The sequence below is a fragment of the Ictidomys tridecemlineatus genome, chromosome 8, assembly GCF_052094955.1.
Source record: "Ictidomys tridecemlineatus isolate mIctTri1 chromosome 8, mIctTri1.hap1, whole genome shotgun sequence".
In the NCBI taxonomy this organism is placed as follows: domain Eukaryota; kingdom Metazoa; phylum Chordata; class Mammalia; order Rodentia; family Sciuridae; genus Ictidomys; species Ictidomys tridecemlineatus.
The window spans coordinates 116,676,182-116,699,874 of NC_135484.1; the positions used below are offsets into that span (position 1 = coordinate 116,676,182).

General features: G+C 47.1%; 1 protein-coding gene across 1 annotated transcript; it reads left to right on the forward strand.

Annotated features, from left to right (window-relative positions):
- Nucleotides 1-10,215: 10,215 nt before the first annotated feature.
- Nucleotides 10,216-22,854, forward strand: Uqcc2 (ubiquinol-cytochrome c reductase complex assembly factor 2). The gene is made up of 4 exons (XM_005318803.5): nucleotides 10,216-10,402; nucleotides 19,284-19,358; nucleotides 20,159-20,228; nucleotides 22,676-22,854. The coding sequence occupies exons 1-4, from the start codon at nucleotides 10,265-10,267 to the stop codon at nucleotides 22,801-22,803; spliced, it is 411 nt and encodes a 136-aa protein (XP_005318860.1). The 5' UTR covers nucleotides 10,216-10,264; the 3' UTR covers nucleotides 22,804-22,854.
- The last annotated feature ends 839 nt before the right edge of the window (nucleotides 22,855-23,693 follow it).

The following is a 23,693-nucleotide window of genomic DNA, read 5'->3' on the forward strand; positions in this document are numbered from 1 at the left end:
CTGATTTCCTGCAATCCTTCAGGGAACTCGGGTGGAAATGGTGGCTAATAAAATATTTGCATGTATCTGCAAGGCAGGCACCAGATCTTTCATTTCACTTGAAACTTATATAATGCAAAATTAAATAGTTATTGGATTCTAATGGATAACTGCCGTCAAGTTTCCAAAATTTCCATACTCAGAAGGAAAAGAGTGGCCTGGATCATAAAAATTTTTAATTCTGGATTACACTGCCTGGATTTGAAAGTAGGATTTAAAAATCCCAAATTATGTTTGGCCAAGGTAATGACAAAATTATTTTTGCAGACTGTGCTTACGGGGGAAAGTGGAGCCAGAGCATGTTAGGTGGCAAAAGAGAGCCAACTTCAAACTAAATATTTGCCTATGACAAAACGGAGCCCTAAACCCTTTCTTGCTTGAGAACTTGGTACTGCACCAACAAAGTTCAAAGCTCCCAGGCTTAGCTTCTCACCCCCACGCATTCCTAGCTCTGGGTGTTGTGGGACTTGCCCACAGATGGGACGGATGGCCAGCTGGAATCTAAATCTGTGGCTGGTCCACCCTGGTCACAACATGCCACAGCTGCTGTCTGTGTCCTCCTCCTCTCCACGTGATGCCCCTCTCACCTCACCTCTCCCCATGGTCCGCATCCCCTGTGAGGCCTTCTTCCTCCTCTCAAAGTATTTGAGGCCTGGCCTGAGTTCCCATCTCCTCCTGAAGATGGCCCCAACAAAACTGCACTTTATTGTAAGAAGAGGAGAGTTGCTAATGGTCTTAGGTTGTTCTTACTGGACTGCTGGACCCAAAGGGAGCCACTGTGGTCTGGAATCTGCTCTGCAGATTTGGGATCTCTGAGGAATGAGCTCACCCAGTTGATTCCAATCTGGGGAGAAAGAGATGAACAGAAAGGTACGTAGAGCCAGGTGTGGTGGTGCACCCCGGAAGTCCCAGCTGCTCAGGAGGCTGAGGCAGGAGGATCTGAGTTCAATGCCAGACTCAGCAACTTAGTGAGGCCCTGTCTCAAAATAAAAAATGAAAAGGGCTGGGGAGGTCAGTGGGTAAGCACCCAGTTTAATCCCTTGTACCAAAACAAGGTCAAGGTACACAGAGAAAGGAAAATAGGAGATATTTATGTATTTGGGTCACAGATCCAAGTTTACTCAAAAAAGGCAAAAGGGCCAGGCATGGTGGCATACTCCTGTAATCCCAGTACTGGGGAGACCGAGGCAAGAGAATTGCAAAGTCAAGGACAGCCTGGGCAATTTAGCAAGTCCCTGTCTCAGAATAGAAAGTTAAAAGACTAGGGATGTAGCTCAGTAATAGAGTGCCTCTGGATTCAATCCCCAGTGAAACACACACACACACACACACACACCCCACAGCAGAAGGCGTGAGGGAGCTCTAAATAATGCTGCAATCGGAAGCTATTTGTTCTGGTCTTTTTATTCATGCTAGGGAAGATGCAGCTCATGGAGAGCTTAGGTTCTAGTTGAGGAGGCAAGAGTAACACATGTGAACTGACAACGAACCACACAAGAGGATTTGCTCTCACTGATATGGAGGATGCATCTGTGTGGTGCAGTTAATCAGTGCTATAACACCTTTAAGCTACAGAGGCTTAGCTGGGTGACCCATGCTTGTAATCCCAGCAGCTCAGGAAGCTGAGGCAGGAGGATCTGGGTTCAAAGACAGCCTCAGCAACTTAAGGAGTGCCTAAGCAGCTTATCAAAACCCTATCTCTAAATAAAATATTTTTTAAAAGGGCTGGGGATGTGGCCCAGTGGTTCAATGTCCCTGGGTTTGATTCCTGGTACAAAAAAAAAAAAAAAGGAGTTTGCTGTTAGCATAGTCACCACAGAGACTGTTGGAGGAAATGGCTTCATCTGGGTCCTGAAAGGTAATAAGAATGGAGAAGGGACCAGGGTTAGGTGAGGGAGGGGAAGTAGGAGACAGTAAGAGTCCAGCAAACTCATGTGCCTGTGGACAGACCGACCCATTCAGAATGAGGATGCCATGGTTGGGAAGAGTAGAAATGAAGAATGGAGAAATGCCCAGATGGTAGAGATATTTGAAAATCTAGCCAAGGAGCTCATTCATGTGTTCGTAATTTCATTAATTTGTCCTTCCCTCCCTCCCTTCCTTCCTCCCTTCCTTCCTTCCTTCTCCCATTTACTGAGTTCCTGGTACACACAGCACCATGCTCAGGCCTGAATGGGAAAGAAGGAAGTGTGAGGATCATGATGTCATCACCAAGACGCCACAAAAGAGTTAAGATCCCAGACAAAAATATCATAGGTGCTTTAATAGGGCAGGGGGGGCCATGTGATCAGATGTGCACAGTGCCACCCAGCAGAGCAGACACAGGGAGGGTGGCATGGCATGTCCCGGAAGTGGTGCTAGGCTGTGCCTAGAAAGGGAGTCAGGTCTAACGATGATGAAGGAGGGCAGGTGTTCCAGGTGGATCGACAAGCATGGCGACAGGGAATGACCTGGGGGCCACAGGGGGAGGGTGTGCATGGGCACCGAGGGAGATGACAATGAACCAGAGAACTAGAAAGGGCCTCTGGACCTTCTTCCTGCTGCTGCCTCTTGCCCAGGAGACTGTAGGAGCCTGATGGCGGCCTCCCTTACCCACACTGGGTAGCTTTCCTCCTGAATTGAGGAACACACAGCTATTAGAGGATGCTAACTGCTATAATAAATAATCCCCAAGTATCAGCAGCAGAGCATTACAATCCAACGCGGTCAACAGAGAGCCTCTTCCCCACACTGTCACCAGGAGCCTGACTCCTTCCATCTTCAGAGGCCACGCCGTCCTGACAGCTGCTGGTGACACGTAAAAGTTAGACAGCATGGATAAGGCACACCCACGCCCTACGAGCAAGAATTAGTCATGTGGCCCGTCCCCAGATGTCAAGGGGCTGACATGGAAGGTAATGACGGGCCTGGAAAGAGGAAATGGGTTTGATGAGAACCTAGTCAGCCTCTGCAATAACGTGTCTCCATAATCCTCATGTCAATATGACACCTGGCTTCAGGAGGGGAAAGAGAGAAATACACAGTGAGCATGAGGGGGCTGCAGGTTCTGACCAGATCCTCCCTCTGGCTGTGTCCTCTGACAGGCAGTGAGCTGGGGAGTGCGGGGAGATGGGCTTGGAGTCTCCCCCTTCAGCCCCTCATCAGTCCCATGGGAATCTTACACCTGTCCTTAAGACAAGTGACGTGGAAGAGCAAACAGGGGTCATTGCCCACCCCCCAATGAAGCAGCCTGCTCCTGGCCTGACCTCTCCTTCTCATCTATTGCCACCACCACCACCAGAGTCAGCAGAGGAACAGGGCAGCCTGGGAGACTGTCATCACCCCGTCCCCGACCCTCTGGTGTCCCCTGTGTGATTAAAGAGGAGGCTAAAGAGTGGAATGTTATTACAGCTTTTCCATAATGCAATGTCATCAGCAAGCCCTGGGCCTCTGGGCAGCGCCCTGGCAGCGCCATCACTCTTCCCAGCTGCACAGAGCTTTTAGACCACGGAGGAAAGGGCAGGCGGCAGTCTAATAAAACAAATGGCAAGGCGAGACCGCTCATCAGCAGCTCTTCAAAATGATCTAAACTTCTGACTTTTGATTTAAATCTGCATCCTCTGTGGCCAAAAACATAAAACAGAAGATGAGGGAGAGAACTGAAATGAAAGTACGGGTGCCAAGAAGTAGAGGGGAGGGCGGGGGTGGAAGGGCAGCCCTGGGACAGACAGCGAGCCCAGCCCGGCGGGCTGACTCGCAGCCAGGCTCCAGACCTCTCATCAGGCTCTTCTCAGAACCTCCCCTTCTGTTGCTAAGCTGCCCAGAAATGGGATAGAGAGTTGGACTGCTAACCCAGCAACAGGCTCCAGGAAGCTCTCTGCTCCTGGTTTGCCCTAAACCTTTCTCCCTCAGTCGTCCAAGATGAGTCGGCTAGAGAGGCAGGGCTATGGCGGGGACAGGTGGCCAGGAGACCTGGCTTTATGTTCTAATGTCTTTCTCTTCAGATTCATTTGCTCAACAAACATTTCATGAGAGGTTACTGTGCACCAGGCCCTGCTGTCCAATAGTGCTTCGATGCAAAAGGGGACAAGTGACAGGGGCTGCTGCCTCCAGTGGGGTCAGGGAGCCTCTCTGCAGTGACATCAGGGCAGATGAAGTGCAGAGAGGAAGGCAGATCCCTGGGGCAGATGGACTCAGTATCTCAAGACAGCTGAGGGTCTTCAGATATATGAAGCCACTTAAAGATCCCACAAACTGGGCGCAGTGGTGCACGCTTATAATCCCAGCGGCTGGGGAGGCTGAGGCAGGAGAATTGCAAGTTCAAAGCCAGCCTCAGCAAAAGCAAGGCACTAAGCAACTCAGTGATACCCTGTCTCTAAATAAAATACAAAATAGGGCTGGGGATGTGACTCAGGGGTCGAATGCCCCTGACTTCAATCCCCAGTACCCAAAACATAAAAAAGACCCCACAAAGGCCTGTCCAAACCCTTACATGTCTTTTTTACCTCAAACCCTTACATGTCTTTTTTAAAAAGTTCACCCCACAATAAGGCAGTGGTCTAGTGTTCAGTGTTACCCTCTTGGCTACCTTTGCCCCCAGGTCATTAAATGACTAACTATCCTGATTCAAGTCCAGGCCCACACTTTTTGGTAACATATCCAGGTATTGGAGCCAATGAGTCTCTCCAGTTGAATAAGTTGAAAGAGGAAAAATCAGGAAATCGTGCCCCACAATGAAGCTAAGTATTTAATTCCTTTTTAATGTTTACATTATTAACACCAGCATTACAAAACGATATTTTTACTTTCGAGCGATTTAAATGTGCAATTTAGTGTCTCAATTACTAGGATCATTATAACTTAAAAAACAGAAGCAGCGCCTCCCTCCTGTCTCCTCTCCCTGCGAATGCCTCCTTTCTCTAAAGAATAATCAGGGCTCCAGAAAGCCCAAATACCCATTCCAAATGGCTAGGGAGGGGCAGCCCTGGTGGGGGTTTTCAATAAGCCAGAGGAGGCTGCATTCAGAGTGGAATGAGTGACAGCCTGCAGGTGGGCGTTAAAATGGTCATCAACTCCCTGAGGGGCTGGCACCACTGAGCAGCATTCCAGGCAGTGCCTATTAATGTGCCCAGAATGGCACTGGGTGATTGACAAGCTAGTGAGCCCAGACTCTGGCTCACACCACCCACAGCACAGTGAGGGGAAGAGGGGGCCTGGGTAAAACAAGGCCAGGAGGAACCCAGGGCCCCTTGGAAATGACAAATAAGAGCCGTTATAATTTGTTGACCTATTCCTGGCCAGCAGTGGCTAAGCCCTGTAACAGGCTTAGAGAATCATGCTGGTGGTTTGCAAGGGAACACGGCAAGACAGGAGGAGGTAAGAGTGCAGGCTCTGGAGCCACCCAGCCTGGGTTCAAATCCTGGCCCTGCCACCTCCCAGCTGGTGACCCTGACAAGTCCTACCTTTTCCACCTCTATAAAAATGGGAGTAATAGTGGTCCTTGAGCCATCGTGAGGACTAAATGAGTCAATTTGTGTAAGGCATTTATAACACTAACTGGCATGGAGCGAATACCCGGTTTTAATTTATCATTATAAGTCCCATTTAAAAAACCCATTATGGCCCATTGGCCTATATATAGGACACCTATAAAGACCTATTACATTTTATGGGAGACCTATAAAATTGTTCAAATTAAGTTTTTATAGGTGTCCTATATGTAGGACAATGGGATTTAATGGGTTTTAAGATGAAGCAAGATGGAGCTTAGAGTGACTGAGACGCCCACCCACCCAAGGCTGGCTGCTCTGAGGGCCTCGGCTGCCCTCCACCTGGACAGCCTCCCTGGCCTACCTTCACGTGGCTGTCTCCTTGGTGACTCAGGTCTCTGTCAACCACAGGCCCTTCTGGGATGACTTCCAGGCCCCATCCCCATCTGTGTGGACCCAGTCCCCTGTCTTGATCTTCCCCTGGCACCTATCCCATCTGAAATTACCTTCTTCACTCAGTAAGTGAGTTAATATGTATAGTGCACTATTGTTATTGTATGTTTGCTTGGTGGTTGACTTTCTCCCCATGCTTCAGAAATTATATGGATGGTCCTAGATGGATGGATGGATGGATGGATGAATGGGTGAGTGAGTGAGCAAGCCCACATTCCAACCCAAGCCTGTCAGATTCCAAAGCCAAACAAGCCTCCCGATGGGGAAAGACAGGAGGACAGGGTGGTCTGAACCTGAGACAAAATAAACACAAGCTGAAGCTGGGTGGGGGAGGAAGAGCTGGAAGGAGGAAGAGCTTCCCTGGCTTCCAGTCATTCTCTTCAACTTCTCTTGCACTTGTATCTCAAGTGGAGTGAAAACCACTTGCTGACACCTCGAATTTCTCTTCCTGTTGCCTAAGACAGAGGAAACTGTCCCTACCTCCCAGGACAGCTGGCAGACAGCTGCATGCTCTTCAAAGCCACAGTTGTGGTGAGGCCTCAGGCAGCGTAAGGACTCAGGAGCCCCCAACACAGCCCTAGGTGTCTGGTCTAACAGCAGATAGACAAATCCTTTCCCTCTGGGCCTCAAGAAAGCCACCAAAACTTTGTGGCTATAAATAGAGCTGAAGCAAGGCTGTGATTGGGCTGGGAACCTCGCTGGGTGAGCAGGGCAGCTTCCTGGAGGCCTTTCCCCCACCCCTCAGCACCTCATTTTCCATCCCAGAACTCCCTCGCCTCAGGTGGGCATTGAACACCCTAGGCCTGCAGGTTCTCTTTGTACTGCCTTCCCTCCTAACACCTTCAGATCAGTGAGAAGTCCTTCCCTGTTACAAACACCCATAAACTCTACCCTTGTCCTCTCTCCCAGTCCTCCACACCCAGGCCAGCCTCTTGATGCTCCTGAAGCCACCCCTGATCTTTGTCCCCCTATTTCCCTGAATAGCTAGCAGTAATATTTCTTTCTCCAAATTCCATGTGCCCGAATGTCACGTGCTACTTCACAACCGAGATATATTCTGTGGATCACACAGTGATTTCATAGTGTCAACATCATACAGTGCAGGTTCATGAACTAAGAAAGCTGTGACATCACCGGCAATAGCACCTTAAAGGACCACCCTTGTATATGTGATATTGAAACATCATTATACAGACCATGACTGTACTAAAGAGAAACTGTCCCTTTAACTTTGCATTTTGCTTATGCCTGCACTCCCAGATTCAACAGTTAACTCTTTTTTTTTTTTTCTGGTACCTGGGATTAAACCCAGGTGTGCTTAACCACTGAGTGAGCTGCATCCCTAGGCTTTTTATATTTTATTTAGAGAGAAGGTGTCACTAAGTTGCTTAGAGCCTTGATAAATTGCTGAGGTTGGCCTTGAACTCCCCATCCTCCTGCATCAGCCCTCCAAGCCACAGGATTACAGGCATGCACCACCGCACTCAGCTAACAGCCAACTCTTTGGAAGCAGGAATCTCCTAGATTCACCTGTACAGAGATTCAGGGGCAAGAAGGGAGAGGCCTGGGGGAGGCAAAGTGGTGAATGCATGGTCTTGGCTCACTGGAGGACAGTGAAGATTCAGTACCTGCCCACTTTCCTGAGGAAAATCTAGATGGTGGGGCAATCTTTTGAAAAGAAAAATCAGCCCTTGTGGGTGATGAATCGAGAGATGTATAAGACTTAGTAAAACAAATCTTAATGGGAGAAAGCATTTGCAAATCATATATCTGAAAAGGTTTAATATCCAGAAGATAAGAATTACTAAAACTGAATAACAACAATAAATTTAAAAAACGGACAAGCAAGGTGCAGTGGCACATGCCGGGAACTCCGGATACTTGAAAGGCTGAGACAGGAGAACTGCCGCGACCCCTCGCCAGCAAGGAGGACACGACACAGGATTCTTCTTTCAGCAGTTTATTCAGGCCTTTAATTATGTGTCTCTGGAAGCTTCTCTTACTACTACTACTACTACTACTACTACTACTACTGCTACTTCTACTTCTACTACTTCACCCGAGCGCCCCAGCCTTGATAAAGCACATCAAGCCCCAATACACAACTGCCACTTGGATCTTTCTCATAGGGTGTTTTACAGCTACGTGCCAACTCTCCCAAAACAAGGAGTTGTTTATCACAGGCCACGGCGCTTATCAGCGCCATCTTGTAATGGCGACCACGGTCTGCTGACACGGCTCACCACAGAGAACAATAAGTTCAAGGCCAGCCTCAGCAACTTAGCAAGACCCTAAGCAACTCAGTGAGACCCTATCTTAAAATTAAAAAAAAAAAAAAAAAAAAGGGCTAGGATGTAGCTCAGTGGTGAAGTGCCTCTGGGTTAAATTCCAAGTATTAAAAAAAAAAAAGGATAAAGGGTTGGGCAGGGTGGTATGTGCCTATAAACTCAGTTGCTTAGGAGGCTGAGGCAAGAGATTGGTAAGTTTGAGGCTACCCTGGGCAATTAAGTGAGATCCTGTCTCAGACGAAAAAAATAAAATGGGATGGGAATGCAGCTCAGTGATAGAACACCCCTAGATTCCATCTCCAGTACCACAACAAACAAACAAAAAAACGGACAAAGGACTTGAATAGACATTTCTCCAAAGAAGATGCACGAATGACTAATAAGCATATGAAATCATGCTCAATATCACTAATCATTATAGAAATACAAATCAAAGCTACAATAAGATACCAACTCAGGGCTGGGATTGTGGCTCAGTGGTACAGCGCTTGCCTGACATGTGTGAGGCACTGGCTTCGACTCTCAGCACTACATATAAATAAATGAATAAAATATGCATTTATCAACAATCAAAAAATTTTTTAAAAAAAGATATCAACTGATACCCAAAAGGATGGCTACTACCCAAAACAAACAAAAAACAAACAAACCCAAAATAAACAATGTTGGTAAGGATGTGGAGAAATTGGAACCTTTGTGGACTATTGCTGGTGACAATGTAAAAGGATGAAACTACTATGGAAAACAACACAGAAGTTTCTCAACAAATAAAAAAAATAGAACTACTATATCATCCAGCAATTCCACTTCTGGATATATTCTCAAAAGAAGTGAAAGTAGGAACTCCACAAGATATTCGTAGGTCTACATTCACAATAGTATAATTCACAACAGCTAAAATATGAAAACAATCCAGGTATCTATGGACAAATGAATTATCCAAGCAATATGACAAGCACACACATATCCACATCTACAAATGAAATATTATTCAGCCTTAAAAGATGAGGGGAATTCTGACATATGATACATCATAGATGAACTTTGAGGGTATTATGCTAAATGAAATATTCCTGACACAAAATAAGACAAATAATACATGATTCCATTTACATAAGGTACCCAGGGTGGTCAGAATCATAGACACAAAATAAAATGGTAGCTGCCAGGGGCCGGGTGGGGTGGTGGGGAGGGAGGAAATATAGAGAGTTATTGTTTAATCAGTATAACTCACAAGATAAAGAATTGTGGAGATGGACGGTGTAATGGTTGCACAATATGAAGAATCTACTTAATACTGTTGAACTATATATTTAAAAATGGATAAGATGGTAAATTTTATTTTTAGGTATTTCACCACAATCAAAATAATAGACTATTTAAAAAAAAAAAAAAGTTTGTCCAGACCTAAGCAACCTAGCTTACATTGCTCAGTTAGGAAACTTGTTCATTCCAGGAAAAAGCGCCTGGCTTGGGAGATGGGGCTGGCGGTGTTTTACAAAGGCTACTAATGGGGCGGTGTGGGGGCGGTAGCTGAGATTCGCAGAAGAAGGAACTGTGGCAGAGTTCCAAGTGGTATTGACCGATGAGGGGGCAGTAAGGAGAAGGGAAGGGGGACGAACAGCATGTGTGCGCTACGAGATTAAGTTCAAACACATCTTCATCCAATAACAACCTGTATTTACATGCAAATGTATTCGCTTATGCAAAACAGCAGAGGTCTCTGAGGACAGTTCTTTAGTCTCAAGCTTGTGCAGTCATTGAAAAAGAAAAGAAAAGCTGTCCCTAGGGTACTCCGCGTCTGCCTCGCCCCTGGGAGCTGGGCGAGTTCCAGGAGAACGAAGACTGAATTTGGTTGAGTTTGCAGATAACAGGGAAGCAGCGCCCCTTCCCGGAGAGCGGCGGGCCACCGCAGAACTGCGCATGCCCACCGGGGCCGACCGGCGAGTTTTAGTGCGCAAGCGCCAGCCGGCCTGCTGACTCCTCCCCTAGGGGTGGGGACAAGCGGCGCCCAAAATGGCGGCTAGCCGCTACCGCCGTTTCCTTAAGCTCTGTGAGGAATGGCCAGTGGACGAGACCAAACGGGGCCGGGACTTGGGCGCTTACCTGCGGCAGCGGGTAGCACAGGCCTTTCGGGAGGGAGAAAACACTCAGGTGACCGGTCGGGAGACGGTTGGGGCGAGGGGAGGAAAGGACGAGCCAGGGGCGGGAGAGTGGCGGTCCTGCGCTTGCGCGTTCCTCCCACTGAGCACACGTGCGGTCCACTGAAGCCCTGGAATTAGGAGCAAAGCGCCCCCTCTTTCCACTCAGCGCTCCCACCTAGCTGCACTTTGGAATTACCGAGGGAGGATTTTAAAAATTCAGATGCCCTTATTGAATCAGAATAGTTGGAGGTAAGGCCTTGGTATTTTTCAAAAGCCCCCCACGTGATTCAAGATGCTATCAGGTTTGAAACCCCACAGCACCTGTCTCAGGTGGTGATGCAGTTTTCATAATATGGTGCGGTTACTTCGTAATGTGTACATTTTTTAGCCGATCCCCGATGATCTCCACTAGGCCTTTGCTGCCTTCCTGAGCCCTTGTACGCCTGTGCAGGAGGTTTGGGTTCTCTACTCAGGACCTTGTCTGTGAGTAGTAGGCCTTCTTGCTCTCATCCAGGTTGGTGCTGTGCTCTGGATTTCATTCATTCATTCATTAATACAGCATTGAGCACCTACCATGTGCCAGAAACTATCCTGAGTGCTGGGGAGACAACAGTGAATTAGGTAGGATCTTACCCTCATGATTTTACAATCTAGTTCAGCACACAGTGAACAAGTAGACCTAAATAAAACAGTTCAGACAAGTACTGTGATGGATATAAAATAGGGTAGCATGATAAAGGTAATATTAGCCTCCATAGGCCTTTCTGAGGAGGTGGCACATGGGTGAGACCTAAGGAAGGAGGATCAGCCATGGTGTGCACTTGGGTGGGAATGGTGTTCTAGGCACTGGGAAGAAGGAAATTAGACGGACATGTTAACAGAAAGAAAGCCCAGATGACTGGAGAGTGGTGAGTGAGATGAACTTTGGTAAGATTTTGAGGTCCAGAGTGATCAGGAGCCAGGCACTAGAGCTTCTTAAAGGCTCTGATTAGGAGTTAGGTCTTATCACAGGGAAGGGAAAATCATTGGGGACATTTACTCTGGAATTGATTTGACCTAATTTACTTTTTTTTCTTCCAGTACTGGGGATTGAACCAGGGGTGCTCTACCACCAAGCTACATACATCCCCTAGTCCAGCGGCCCCCCCCCCACTGTTTTTTTTGTTTTTTTTTTTTTTTTTTGTAATCTTTTGAGCCATGCCCTGGCTAACTTGATGAATCTGGCCTTGAATTTGGCAATACTCCTGCCTCAGTCTCCCAAGTTGCTGGGATTGCGAACGTATACCACCATACCTGGATCTTAATTTACTCATTTTTTTAAAAAGGTTGATTTGGTTGTATGGGATTATAGAGAGCAAGGACTAAAACACTGAGGCTGGAGGGAAACTCACTTTGGGATCCTAGACAAGAGATGGAGGTGGCTTAGATGAAGATGGCAGCCCAGGAAATGGAAGTAGGAGGATTTGGGTTGTAATTTGCAAATCATGTCAATGGGACTTATTCACTTGTTTATCTTATCCCATGTGAGGTAAAAGGAGAGAGAGGACAAGGGTCAACATCTAGATTTTTATTTTTTTGGACTGAGCATCTGGGTGTCGTTTACTAAAGTGGGAAAGACTAGATGAGGAACATGTGGGGTGTGGCAAGAACATCACCAGTTTGACGTTAGAACATAAAACTTGAGATGCCAAGTGGATTGACTTCCAATTGGAAATGTCAAGTAGGCCATGAGATACTTGAGCCTGGACTCAGGCAAGAGGTCAGAGGTATGAAGTGAGATATATAACGCATATAATTGGAAGAAATGACTTGTGGAGCTTGGCCTATCAAAACAGGACATGATTTTCTGCACCTTAGCCCTATACAGAACCAAACCAGCCACCTAATGAAGCAAGAGCACACTGCTTGAATTGTGGCATGGATGGAACGTTTAGCCCAGGACTTCTGGGAAGTGGAGAGGGTCATGCTGCACTCAGGATCCAACTCAGTGAGACCCTGTCGTTAAATAAAATACAAAATAGTGCTGGGGATGTGGCTCAGTGCTTGAGTGCCCCTGAGTTCAATTCCTGTTACCACCCCCCTCCCCCCAAAAAAAAGAATCAGTTTGGAACTTTCATGTGGAACTGCAGGAACTACATAAGAGGGACAACCTAATCCTTAGGAACAAAGATCTTATAGATGGGCAGTCAGAGGCTAGATTCCTGGGGAAGCAAGAGTATAACAGTCATCTATTTGATTGTTAGTGTAAGAGCAGCCAGCAAGGAGGGGAGAGCTTTCTCTTCAGGAGTTAAACATCACCCAGGAAGACAGTTCCTGATCAGTTGAAGGCCCACACAGATTTGAGTCATAGCTCCAGATGCAAGTCATGGCTCCGCTGATAGTTCCTTAGCAGTTGATGAATGCGTTCCTGGTAGAGTGAACCAGTGCATCATGATGGCAGCAGGCACATTACTCAGAACTGCTGTCATAGTACCTCATCCTGATGTCACCTGAAAAATGCGCCTGGGCTTAGTAAATCTTTGTGATCATTTTTGGAGAAAACAGCCCCTTGCTGGAGTTGAGAACAGTACTGTGAGACACACTCACTGACACCCCCTAGGTCATATATAAAGACCTTGAGAAAGAAAGGTGGTTCTGGTTGACTCTTCGTGAAACTGGCAGGAAGTGGAGGTATGTGTCCCCCCCCCACACCTTGGTTATGCCACTTGCCAGGAAGAAGACTGCACCTGGGGAGGGCAGCTCTGTTGAAGCAATCTTTTTGAGGAAAGAAGCAGGCAGGCCTCTTCTTAGTGCCCTGACTTCCTGCATAACTCAGAGGTGCAGACATGGAAAGAGATTTAATTTAATCCTTCGTGTAGCCATCTGAGGTAGCTACAACTATTCCCATTCTATAGAGAAGGGAACAAAATCAGAAAAATAAACCACTTGGGGTCCCCCTGTAGCTGGTCAAGTAAGAAACGGGCCAGGTGTCCTAGCACTGGTCTGGCAGTGTCTCCATTGAGCTTGGCCATTCTTCAGCTGCCACTTCTCCTGAGTTATATCTTGCTAGAACAGTCTCTTGTTCCATGAGCAGCAGGCCTCTGCCTTCCCTTCATTCCCTGCTCAAACTATTTTGGTCCACGGTTAGTTTAGACAAAAAAAATTCAACATCTCCCTGCCCTTGCCCACCTGCTTTTCTTTGCCACACCTACTACCTCCCCAGTGTGGATGAGAAGAAAGATGGACCTCAGTGGGACACCAGTGAAGAAAAGACAGGCCTACTAGAATACAATAATTCACGAATACCGCTGCCTCCATTTATTCCACCTCAGAATGCCCTTTGGGGAGTCTCATGGTCCACCCTGACCCACCAGGAAGGGAGGTAGCAGTGGGAAGCTGGAGCACATGTAACACCTCTTACACCCTCTATCGTATTGTTCATTTTTTAAAGTGCATGTTTATGGGTTTTGCCCCCTTTAAATACAATTTCCTTAAAAGAATACATGTTCCCTGTAGCACTGAGAGCATCATAAAAGAATCACAACATGGGGGAAGGTGGCAGAACAACTGTGATTGTTGACTTAACAACAGGGAAAGGAGCAGATCTTTCTAATGAGTTTATTATGCGAACAAGCAGCTTCCTGAAAGATCTTTACTGCACACCAACCTCAGCACGGGCCAGCTCTGGGGACAGCCTGGAAATACTGCTGTCCAGAGAGGGCGTGCCTGCTAGGTGAGCCATTGCAGTTGTATTGTATCCAGGATTAAATAATTGGTGCTGTTTGAAAGAAGTTAAACTTTGTCTTGAGTTTCTAGCAATATAAATGATACTTCCACCTTTTCAAAGGAGTATTTAAAGGTTTTTCTGTAGCTGTCCAATGGAAGCCTAGTCTTTGACATCTCAAAGTAGCAGGGAACTTATCCCCCAGCTGCTTGGCACGTGCTGGCTGTAGTGAAGCCATCTCAGTGTTGCTCACTCCTATATATTGGCCCCTGAAGTCAGGTTTTTGAGGAGTGGCCTAAGAACAGGTTATGCTGTTTGTAGTTAGATCTTGAGCCCACTACAAAGTAGGATTGTGAGAAGAGTCATCTCTAGGAATGAATGGAACCATTTCCGTCATTTTTCTCTTCCAACTCTGGGGGCAGAATGAGTAAGATAATATTTAGACCAAGAAGCTCTGTTCATCTGTGCATCTTTAAAGATGCAGGTGCATCTCCTAAAGGGGTGAATTCTTGACCGCTTCTAGTGGTCACTACTTTACTCAAAAGAGCTTTAGCATCTGCTTGCTGCCTCCCAGACAAGTGGCAGGCAACTTTGTGAGCCTTCAGTGCCCTCTGATCCTTAATGTCCAAGGGTCCAGACTGTTTCCAGCCCTGCTTCTCACCACTCCACCAGAAGCCCCAGCAAAGGTGTCCTCATTGTCTCCTAAACTGGCTGTAACACAAGTGGTTCTTAACCTTGGAGACTCATACCTGTGAGCCACTCTACCCCACACGCCCAAAACCCAAACACACAAAGTTTAAGAAGAATTTTGTGGCATCTCAGGCCCTTGAAGTCCTCCCTGGATTCCACTTAAGAGCCCTTCCTACCTTGGCCCTTGTCCTGAGCCTCTTTGTGCCTTGTCTTCCCAGTCACTTCTCTGATCCACAGGTCACTCAGGCTGAAGTCCAGAGATAAGGACTGCATACCCCTTATTCTATGCTGTGATCAAACTCCATCCCTCCCACCCACTTGCCCAGTCAGCCTGGCCTGGCGACAGCTCCTGTCCCACCCCCAGATATGCAGTGCCAGTGTTGTGTAGCTGTACCGCTTAGTTCCACATAACCAGGGCATGGCTGATTTTTTTATGTATATGCATCTTCTATCCTCAACTTGACTCTCTAGAGCCAAGGCTAGGTCTTTTTTGTGTCCCCTACAGTCCCCAAGCAGAATATTTTCTCCATAGTAGGTACTCAAGAAATAGATAATCCAGTTGAATTGAAAGGAGTAAGCTCCATAACAGAATGAACTCATTTCAGAAGTTCATTACCAAGTCATGAAAACCTTTTTTTCATAGATCCTCCTGGACCAAATCCAGCTCTACCTTAATTAGCAAAGCAATTTGCAACACCCTTTCCCAAAAGTGCTTATGTGTCCCTTTGTGTGACTAGAATAGGGTCTGCTGTACCAATTGCTGTCACCACCCAAAATTCAATTTTGAAAATCGAAATCAGTGCCTGCGGCACTGATGTAGATTTGTATGTATAAAAGTTTAATATGGTAAAGAGAAATTTACTGACGACTGAGCAGGGGAAATGCAAAAGGAGCAAAAATAGAGCTATAAAGGACATTTTGTCAGTTGAACATCTATTTTATTCACATTTAGGGAGCCGTGCTGAATTTTTCATAATGTTCCTACTGCTACCTTTTTCAGACCCAGCACTGCTATTAGTCCTAAAAATGTCTGTAATCTCATTAGGTGTGAATGCAAAACCAGGTAATTTAAACCTTGTCAATAAGACTACTTATAAGAGTACAGAATATATCAGAAAACTGTATATCTCAAAATTCAGGAGTGTTTGTGCTAGAGTCTGAATAAAGTGTAAGATGTATGTGTGTGGCAAGGCTTCTGGAATCAGGTGTCTTCATTGATAGCCTTTTAAGTAGGAAACGAGACTTGTTTAGTTGCTGACCTGGGGCTAGTGTGGCCATGGCTCCATCTCTCCTTAGGCAACAAGAACTTCTAGAAATTGGTATACCTCAAAGTCCCATCATCTCCTCTGAGCTACTTTTAAAGCTTCATGTAGGCACTTTCTAACCTCAAATGGTACATTGGATGACAAGTCCATTTTTAGGACTCGGAGGTGTTTAGCTCCTTCTCAGATAATGAGTTGAGCTCCAGGCATTATGTCAACTGTCAAGAAGACACTGATGACCTTTAAGAGGTTGAGGGAGTCCAGAGGGTCCTCTATTTTTGCACTTAGACCTTCTTGCAGTTTTCTCTCACAGGAACAGCTATCTGTAAGGGTGCACCCTCCCCCCTTGCGTCCCTCTTGTCTGCACTGCCACCAGTTAGAAGTGGGAAGGATGACACCTTCTTCAGCATCTTGAAAGTGTGGAGGGAAGGAGCTAGGCAGCCCTCTGGCACCTCACCAGGGAGGAGCAGAGGGGCACCTCCGCGGTCAAGATTGCTGAGGCACAAATCTGGTGGAACATGAGTTTGATCAGGAAGCGGGGGATGGGAACCCCCCAAGTGCTGGAAGAAGGCAGGCAGCGAGGGATGCCTTTCCTGAGTGCTGGGCTGGGACAATGATAGGAAGGTGCATATGAGTGGCCATCAGAGAGCAGCTGACAGTTGCTCATTCAGACAGCAGGGGTCATGAGCCTCTTGGTCTGACCATGGAGTACCCAGTGGCCCACCAGGAGTTGTCTGGGTCAGGTCCATACAAGGCCTCCATGGTTCCTCCATCTTCACTCCCTCCTCCAGCGCAGTACTCTAGTGTGCACCAGCCACTCTGACCCACGCCCTGCTGCCTTGACCCTTGACTGCTGCCTCCTGCTTCACCTGGTCCCTGCCTGGAGTGCACCCTTTCTTGGTATCTTTTGGCCATTCTCTAGTACCTCTCCTTGGCTCTCCAGCAGGATTGGTGCCCCCGGTGCAGGCCCACGGCACCCCATACACCCCCCCCTTTATGCACCACCACCAGGGTTGTTCTGAACAGCCTCTTTCCTCTTTTAGTTTGTGAGGTAGGGACCTGTGTCTGCTGCTACAGCTGTTTATTGCTAATGATGGTAACAAACACTACCCCATCACCAGCGTTCCAGGCCTGGAATTCGGAACAGTCCAGGCATTACCTCATTTACCCCCACACCACCCTGGAAAGTAGGGGCTATTATTATCTTTTCTTTAAAAAGAAAGGTTAAGTCAACCAGCCTACCTCAAAAATGGCAACGTCTGGGGACAAAGGAGGACTGAGGACCTGTCCCGGATGAAAGGAGGCTGGAGGCGCATGACAGTGGAATGCAGTAGGGGGCCCTCTGCTCTGCAAGAGGTGGATGGAGTTGTTGGCCACAATTGGAATGTGGACAGAGGATTAGATAATAGTGTCAGGTGTCCTCAGTATGATCATCCAGCTATGGTCACATAAGAGAATGTCCTTGTTCTTAGAAGATATCATGGGGCCAATTGGCCTTATGCTTTTACTCTTAATGGATTTGCCAAAGAAAAATACATGTATTCAGATAGAGAGCAATAAAGGGAATGTGGCAATTATTATTTTTAAAGTACGTGTTGGTGTTGAGAAAGTGGTGCTAGTGATTGAACCCAGGTCCTGCCGTGCCAGGCAAGGGCGTTTCACTGAGCTACAGTACCAGCGCTGTTTTAAATTTTGAGACAGGGCTGTTAAATTGCCCTGTCTGGCCTCAAACTTGCAACCTCGTCTGCTTGTACTTCCCAAGCAGCTGGCTACAGGTGTGCACCAAACCTGGAGTTCTGTTGTCTGTAGAGGCCCTTGGCTGTGTGTGCTTCCTGAAGAATTAATGTGCCAAAGGTGTTCCTCCAAGGTGTGGCTGCCCACTTCTGTCTTCTTGGCCCTTCCCACCCAGATGCCTACTGGCAGACACTGGCCTCATACCTCGCTCAGTTTTGTACACCCAGATCCTGCCTTTGATTGTTATTCAGTAGACACTGTCCAGTGCGCAGCCATCATCCTTCTTGTCATGCAACTTCCTGGGCTTTCTCCTGACTGAGTAGCCTGAACCAAGGGTGGGTCGGGCGGAACGAAATGATGGGCTGTCTTTATTTGCTGTAAAGTGAAACCTCATTTGACATGCACACAGAGGCAGAAGCAAAGCGGCCTTATTAAAACACTTAATTCCTGACTTATTCATATACTGTCGTCTTCAAGAAAGAATGCAAGTTAGGAAAAATCCATCATTTGAATTCTGGGAAAAAATATAAAAGAAAGTTTTATTTTAGGGAGCTTTCACAATTCTTGACCAAAAAAAAAAAAATGTAAGGAACTATATAGATAAATAGGAGCAAAGGTAGAGGAATGGGAAGATTAAAAGAGGTATGAGGGGAGAACCATCTTTTCCTGAGTACATTGCCTATCTTTCCAGGAATTTCCAGCAGGTGCACCACTGCCTCAGGCACCCAGAGGACCTGTAATTTCTCCCCTCTGTCCTCAAGGCCTGGACCATCTCCTTCCTGGCAGGGCCCAGCTGGAGTCTCCATCTTGGGCCCCCTCAGCTCAACTGTCCCATCTGAAATCCTGCCTCCTGCAGGTTTCCCTCATAGTTTCAGGAGCTCCACTTACCACCAATGGAAGTGAAGGTGATTTTTTTTTTTTTTTTTTGGTCTTTCATTAAAGAATCTCTATTTTCTTCTTTATTAAGGAATCTCTGTTTACTACATTTCATATTGAAGGTTTAATGCAAAAAGCTTTCTTTTTTCAGCCTAGACCTCAGTAGACTGGACTGGTCTGCAGTGTACCCAGCATCCTGCCTCCCTAACCTCCTCCCCTCCATCAATGAGGCCTCCCTCATTCCTGCTAGGCTCTCTTCAGGATTCCCGGAGTCCACACTGCCCCTGGCATTCCCTTTGTTAAGTTTGTCTTTCCAAGCCTAGGGTTTTTGTTGTGCTGGCCTAGGGGGTCACTAGCCACAGATGTTCAGCACATGTTTGTTTGCTGGTCGATTGATGGGGGTTTTCTGAGGTTGGGAAGTTGATGAGGTGGAGCCCTTCTTCCAGAAAGGTGACTCCGAACAACAGGAGCTGTAGGCCAGGTGTGCTCCCCACAGAGCAGAGAGGCTGTGCCAACTGCAGGCAGCTCCCTATGAATACCTCATTACCTATGGCCCTCCTTCCAGGTACAGACCTGTGTGGGGCTGGACTCCTGTGCTCACTTCTCTGGGCCTCTTTGTCTTTCAGATTGCAGAGCCTGAGGCCTGTGATCAGATGTACGAGAGCTTAGCACGACTCCATTCAAACTACTACAAACACAAGGTGAGTGGGCTGCGGGCTTTTACATCCCAGCCTCTGTTGGTGGGCCAAGAACATTGAAAATCTGATTATACAATGTTTTGTAAAGAATGGTGGTTTTCCTACTTTCAAATGTAACCAGCAATTTCAACAGGCTAACAAAGGTGCCTAGTAGAGGTTTTAGGTCACCTAAATAAAAGCTTTTTAAAATTATGAATAACAGCCATATATTTTATATGCCATTGTGTGCTCCTGGGAGTGTGTGACAGCCATTGGATCTCTTACGTATTTTCCCATCCACGTTGATGGAACTGATACTTCACACTCTGATGAAGATGGGGTGGCTGGGAAAGCCCCAGCAGACAGAGCTGTGCTTTTGCTCAGCCCTGATGTGACTACTGTCGAATTCTACTTAGTACGGTTTTCCCAGACTTGAAAAATATGTTCAGTAACTCCACAAATAGACATGGCCAAATGGAAAGCCTACATTCTTCTCTAAATCCTCTCTACTCAAAATGTGATCCGTTAGCAGCAACTTGAGCATCACCTGGGAATGAGTTAGAAAAGCAGATTCAGGGGCCCCACCCAGAACCCTGGGCCTCACCCAAGGAGTTGAATGCGTTTTCTAGGGGATTTGTTTGTTCATTCAAGCTGCCTGCTCAGGACCCTTCTGGTTCTAGCAAGAACTAGTGTTGACCTCAAGGTGGCGCTGCTCTTCTTGCCTCTGGATGTCCAGGGCCCTGATGAACTGTGGTCAGAGAGCAAAGCTGGTGTGCTGCCAAACTAATCTTCTCCCTCCATTCTTTCTCCTGCCCCTGTGCCAGTATCCCCGCCCCAGAGACACTACCTTCAGTGGCCTGTCCGTGGAAGAGTACAAACTGATCCTGTCCACAGGTATTGAAAGCACAGTTACCCTTTCTGGTTGGTTTATAAGTGATTCTTTTTGAGTTTGAGATGCCTAGAGGAATTATTTATAAGACAAAGCCAAGGTGATGGAAAGCCTTTGTGGAATAGCCCAGAGGAAATTCTGAAGCTACAAGGCCCACGCTTTTTGGCTATAGAATGTAAAGAAGGTCAAAGACATGATTTGGAAAAGAAAATCTATCTTTAGTGCTGTTAATTTCAAAGCTGGGCAGCAGAGAGCAGGGGAATACTTATTTGCCAAATGGAAGTCATTGAAATCAGGATGGAAGGAAAATAATTTTATTTTTATGGTCCTAAGGGGGTCTTATAAACAATGAGGGTTTTAATTAAAACAAAAAGCCATTCAATAAACGTGTATGGGGATATCCGCTTATGAGTTATCTGACCCAGGGGACACAATCTGTGGGTTAGATAGGGGTCCGACTGTATGTTTTGGAGTTATTGACAGACCCCAGTTAACAAGAAAGGAAACCCCCTGCCCAGCCCAGCCCCTCCCTACTTCCCCATATCCATTGTCACTGAAAGGAGGTGGGGGCGGGGGAGCCAGGGTCAAAGTAGGCAGGTACTGGAAAATTACTATTTTTATTGCCAAGGATATTATATACAAAAATAGGCTAACCTTTTCTGGGAGGGCATGGCCCTGAAACATTTGCCATCTGGTACTCTAGAAATTTCTTTTTCCTTCTCTTCTGGCAGCTTTCAGAAACTAAGTTTTGGGGATTTGACCTTCTAGAAAACTCTTACCCTTTGCAGCAGATTAAAATTTGGCGGTGTCACCTGCTGTTTGTTGTATGTTGACTCTCAGAAAAATCAGGATAATTTTGACCAGGCAGAATCTCTTTATTGGCATTTTTTCCCCTAATTTCTAAATTTACTTCTATGTCCCTGCCATATAATTACCAAGTGCCCACTGTCACTGTGAAGGCCCAGAGAGCTTAAGCAAAGTTTGAGCTTGAAATTAGGATGGGAATAAGTTCCAGAGGCCCTGCCTCTGCCCATTAGCCTTCAGGAGGCCTCCGAGTGAGCCACAGGCAGAAACAAGGCCTGGGAGATGCCGCTTCCTGCTGAGCTGCAGCCTGTTCTGGCGGGGAATTCGGCCCTAGGAAATTTGCTGATAATTTGTTTTCAGGCAAGCTTCATATTTTTGTTGCAACTTTTTAGAGATGTTTCTTCTGATGGGACAAGAAGAGACCTGTAGCACCGAATAGTGATAGACTTTGAGGGCCCAGCAGCCATGTAGGTGGACAGGGATCCTGCAGTGTCACCAAAAGTCCCTGGGGGAGAGTTTGTACTCACAGCTGAAGCATAGTGCATGTCCCAATTTAGTCAAGAGCCCACTGACCACAAATGGTAATGAATATTTATGTTGCCTCTTTTGTTCAAAAAAGAAATTATTTTTCTCTGGAAGCTTTGTTAACAGATGAAAATTTGGACTATGAGAGTCAAAGCATACTATGGGAATTAGGGTACCTAAATCTAAAATACAGGTGAAACTAGTTATCATGAAACAGTCCTGAAGACACCATAGACCAGGGACCTTCTGCTGGGGGAGAATAGTTGTCACAGCTGGTGAGAGCAGGGATACAATGGTGTCTAGTGAGTAGAGGTCAGGATGCTGCTACACATCCTACAACATAAGGACAGCCAGCCACAAAAAAAAAATTACCCGGTTCAAAAAGTCAACAGTGTGAAGGCCGAGACCCTGCTAGGTGTGAGGGGGGGGGGGTCTTCTCAAACAAGGGTCCCCCCAGCTCTCGCCAGCCCTCCTGCTTTTAGAGTCATTGCCTCCAGTATTTCTTTAATCCTTACAACTTTTGATGTTTGTGCTTTGTCCTCATTTTATAGATCAGGAACCCGAGCCTCAGAGGGTTCAGGGATTTGCTTGAGGGCCCCGAAGGTCAATGACAGGGATTCGGGTCCAAGTCCACTTCCCTCCCCATGTTGCTCACTCCGCAGCATGCAGTGGACCCACACCTCCAGGGCTGGATTCAGCTGCCCAACTTCCTAGCTGTGTGACCTGAGCGAGTTACTTATCCTCCCTCTGCCTCAGTTTCCAATCTGAAGTATGGCGATAGCAAGGTCTATGTGGAGTAGGCAGGTGTGGCAATAAAGTCACGGGCTGCATAGCTGACACTACGGTACCATTTCTTTGCCTTCTGTGGAACAGGCATGCCCTGCTTAGATTCTGAGGGTGAAGAGGCACAGGTGACCACTGTGTGTGCTATCTCAGTCACCATGAGCAGTCATTTCCTTATTAATCCCGTGTAACCTGGCCTTCAGAGGCTGGTCCACACTTCTCTTTTTAGGAACACACTCTGTGGAAGCAGTGTGTGCTTTTCGGGGAAAGCACGAGGGGCCATCCACATAGTCAAGTTGTAGACTTCAGCATCTCTCTCTCTCTTTACCTCCTTGTGCAGACACTTTGGAAGAGTTTAAGGAGATGAATAAGGGCATGTGGAAGAAACTGCAGGAGAAGTTTGCCCCCAAGAGTCCTGAGGAGAAGCACAAGACCTGGGCCCGGGTCTTATCTCGCCCACGTACCTAAGTGGAGTTTCATATGTCACCATTGTTAATAAAACCACCCAACTTCCCCCGACCCACAATTTGGAAATCTCACTCAGCTGTCATGAAAAGGAAGACCCCTCCATAGTAAGGCAGGTTTCTGCCCAAGCAGAGATGCTGTGTGAGTGTCCACCAGAAGGGGACGGGGAGGGAGGGCTCCTGGGGAGAGGAAGTGCAGGTCCCTCGTGGGCCTGGGAGGGGGCTGGCAAGGCCTCCACATAGGTGCTTCTTGACAGCCCTGGGAGCTGCAACTTGCCAGCAGGGTCTGGTGGCCCCAGTAGGGTTCTCAGTTTCCCTGTTGTTATAGGAGCTGCTGGGAGGAAGCCAAAACCAGCAGCAAATATCTAAAAGGGCATCATGCTGCAGACACAGCAGCTGGGAGGGGGACAGCCAAGAGATGTGAATCCTGTGTGTACCCGCTGGCTCAGAGAAGGACGGAGCACAAACCTCTGTCCCTGGCCCGCATACTCAGTCGTCATAAGGGACAGCAAAGTCTTGACACGCCATGGCCAGGTGGAGCCTCAGGTTGTGATTCAGTACAGGACAGGTTCTGTGGAAGGCCACAGGAAGAGGCCCTGCAGGCTATGGACAGAAGGCTGTACTACCCCAGGGTATCTTGGCTTGTACTAGTAGACATTCCCATTCCCACTGCTGAGAGGAGGGGCGAGGCAGGGAGTAGTACCCCTCTAGGTATAAGACAGGACTGGGCTCCTAGAGACCTTGGGGTGTTTTGAAATACACAGAATAAGTTACAAAGAATCCCAGTGGAAACCAGAAATATAGTTTTGTCCGGGGAGCCCTTTTAGAAATCACAGATGTCGCTCAGAGCATCTCCTAGAAGCCCAAGAGAACAGATCATGTTCCTGTCCTCTG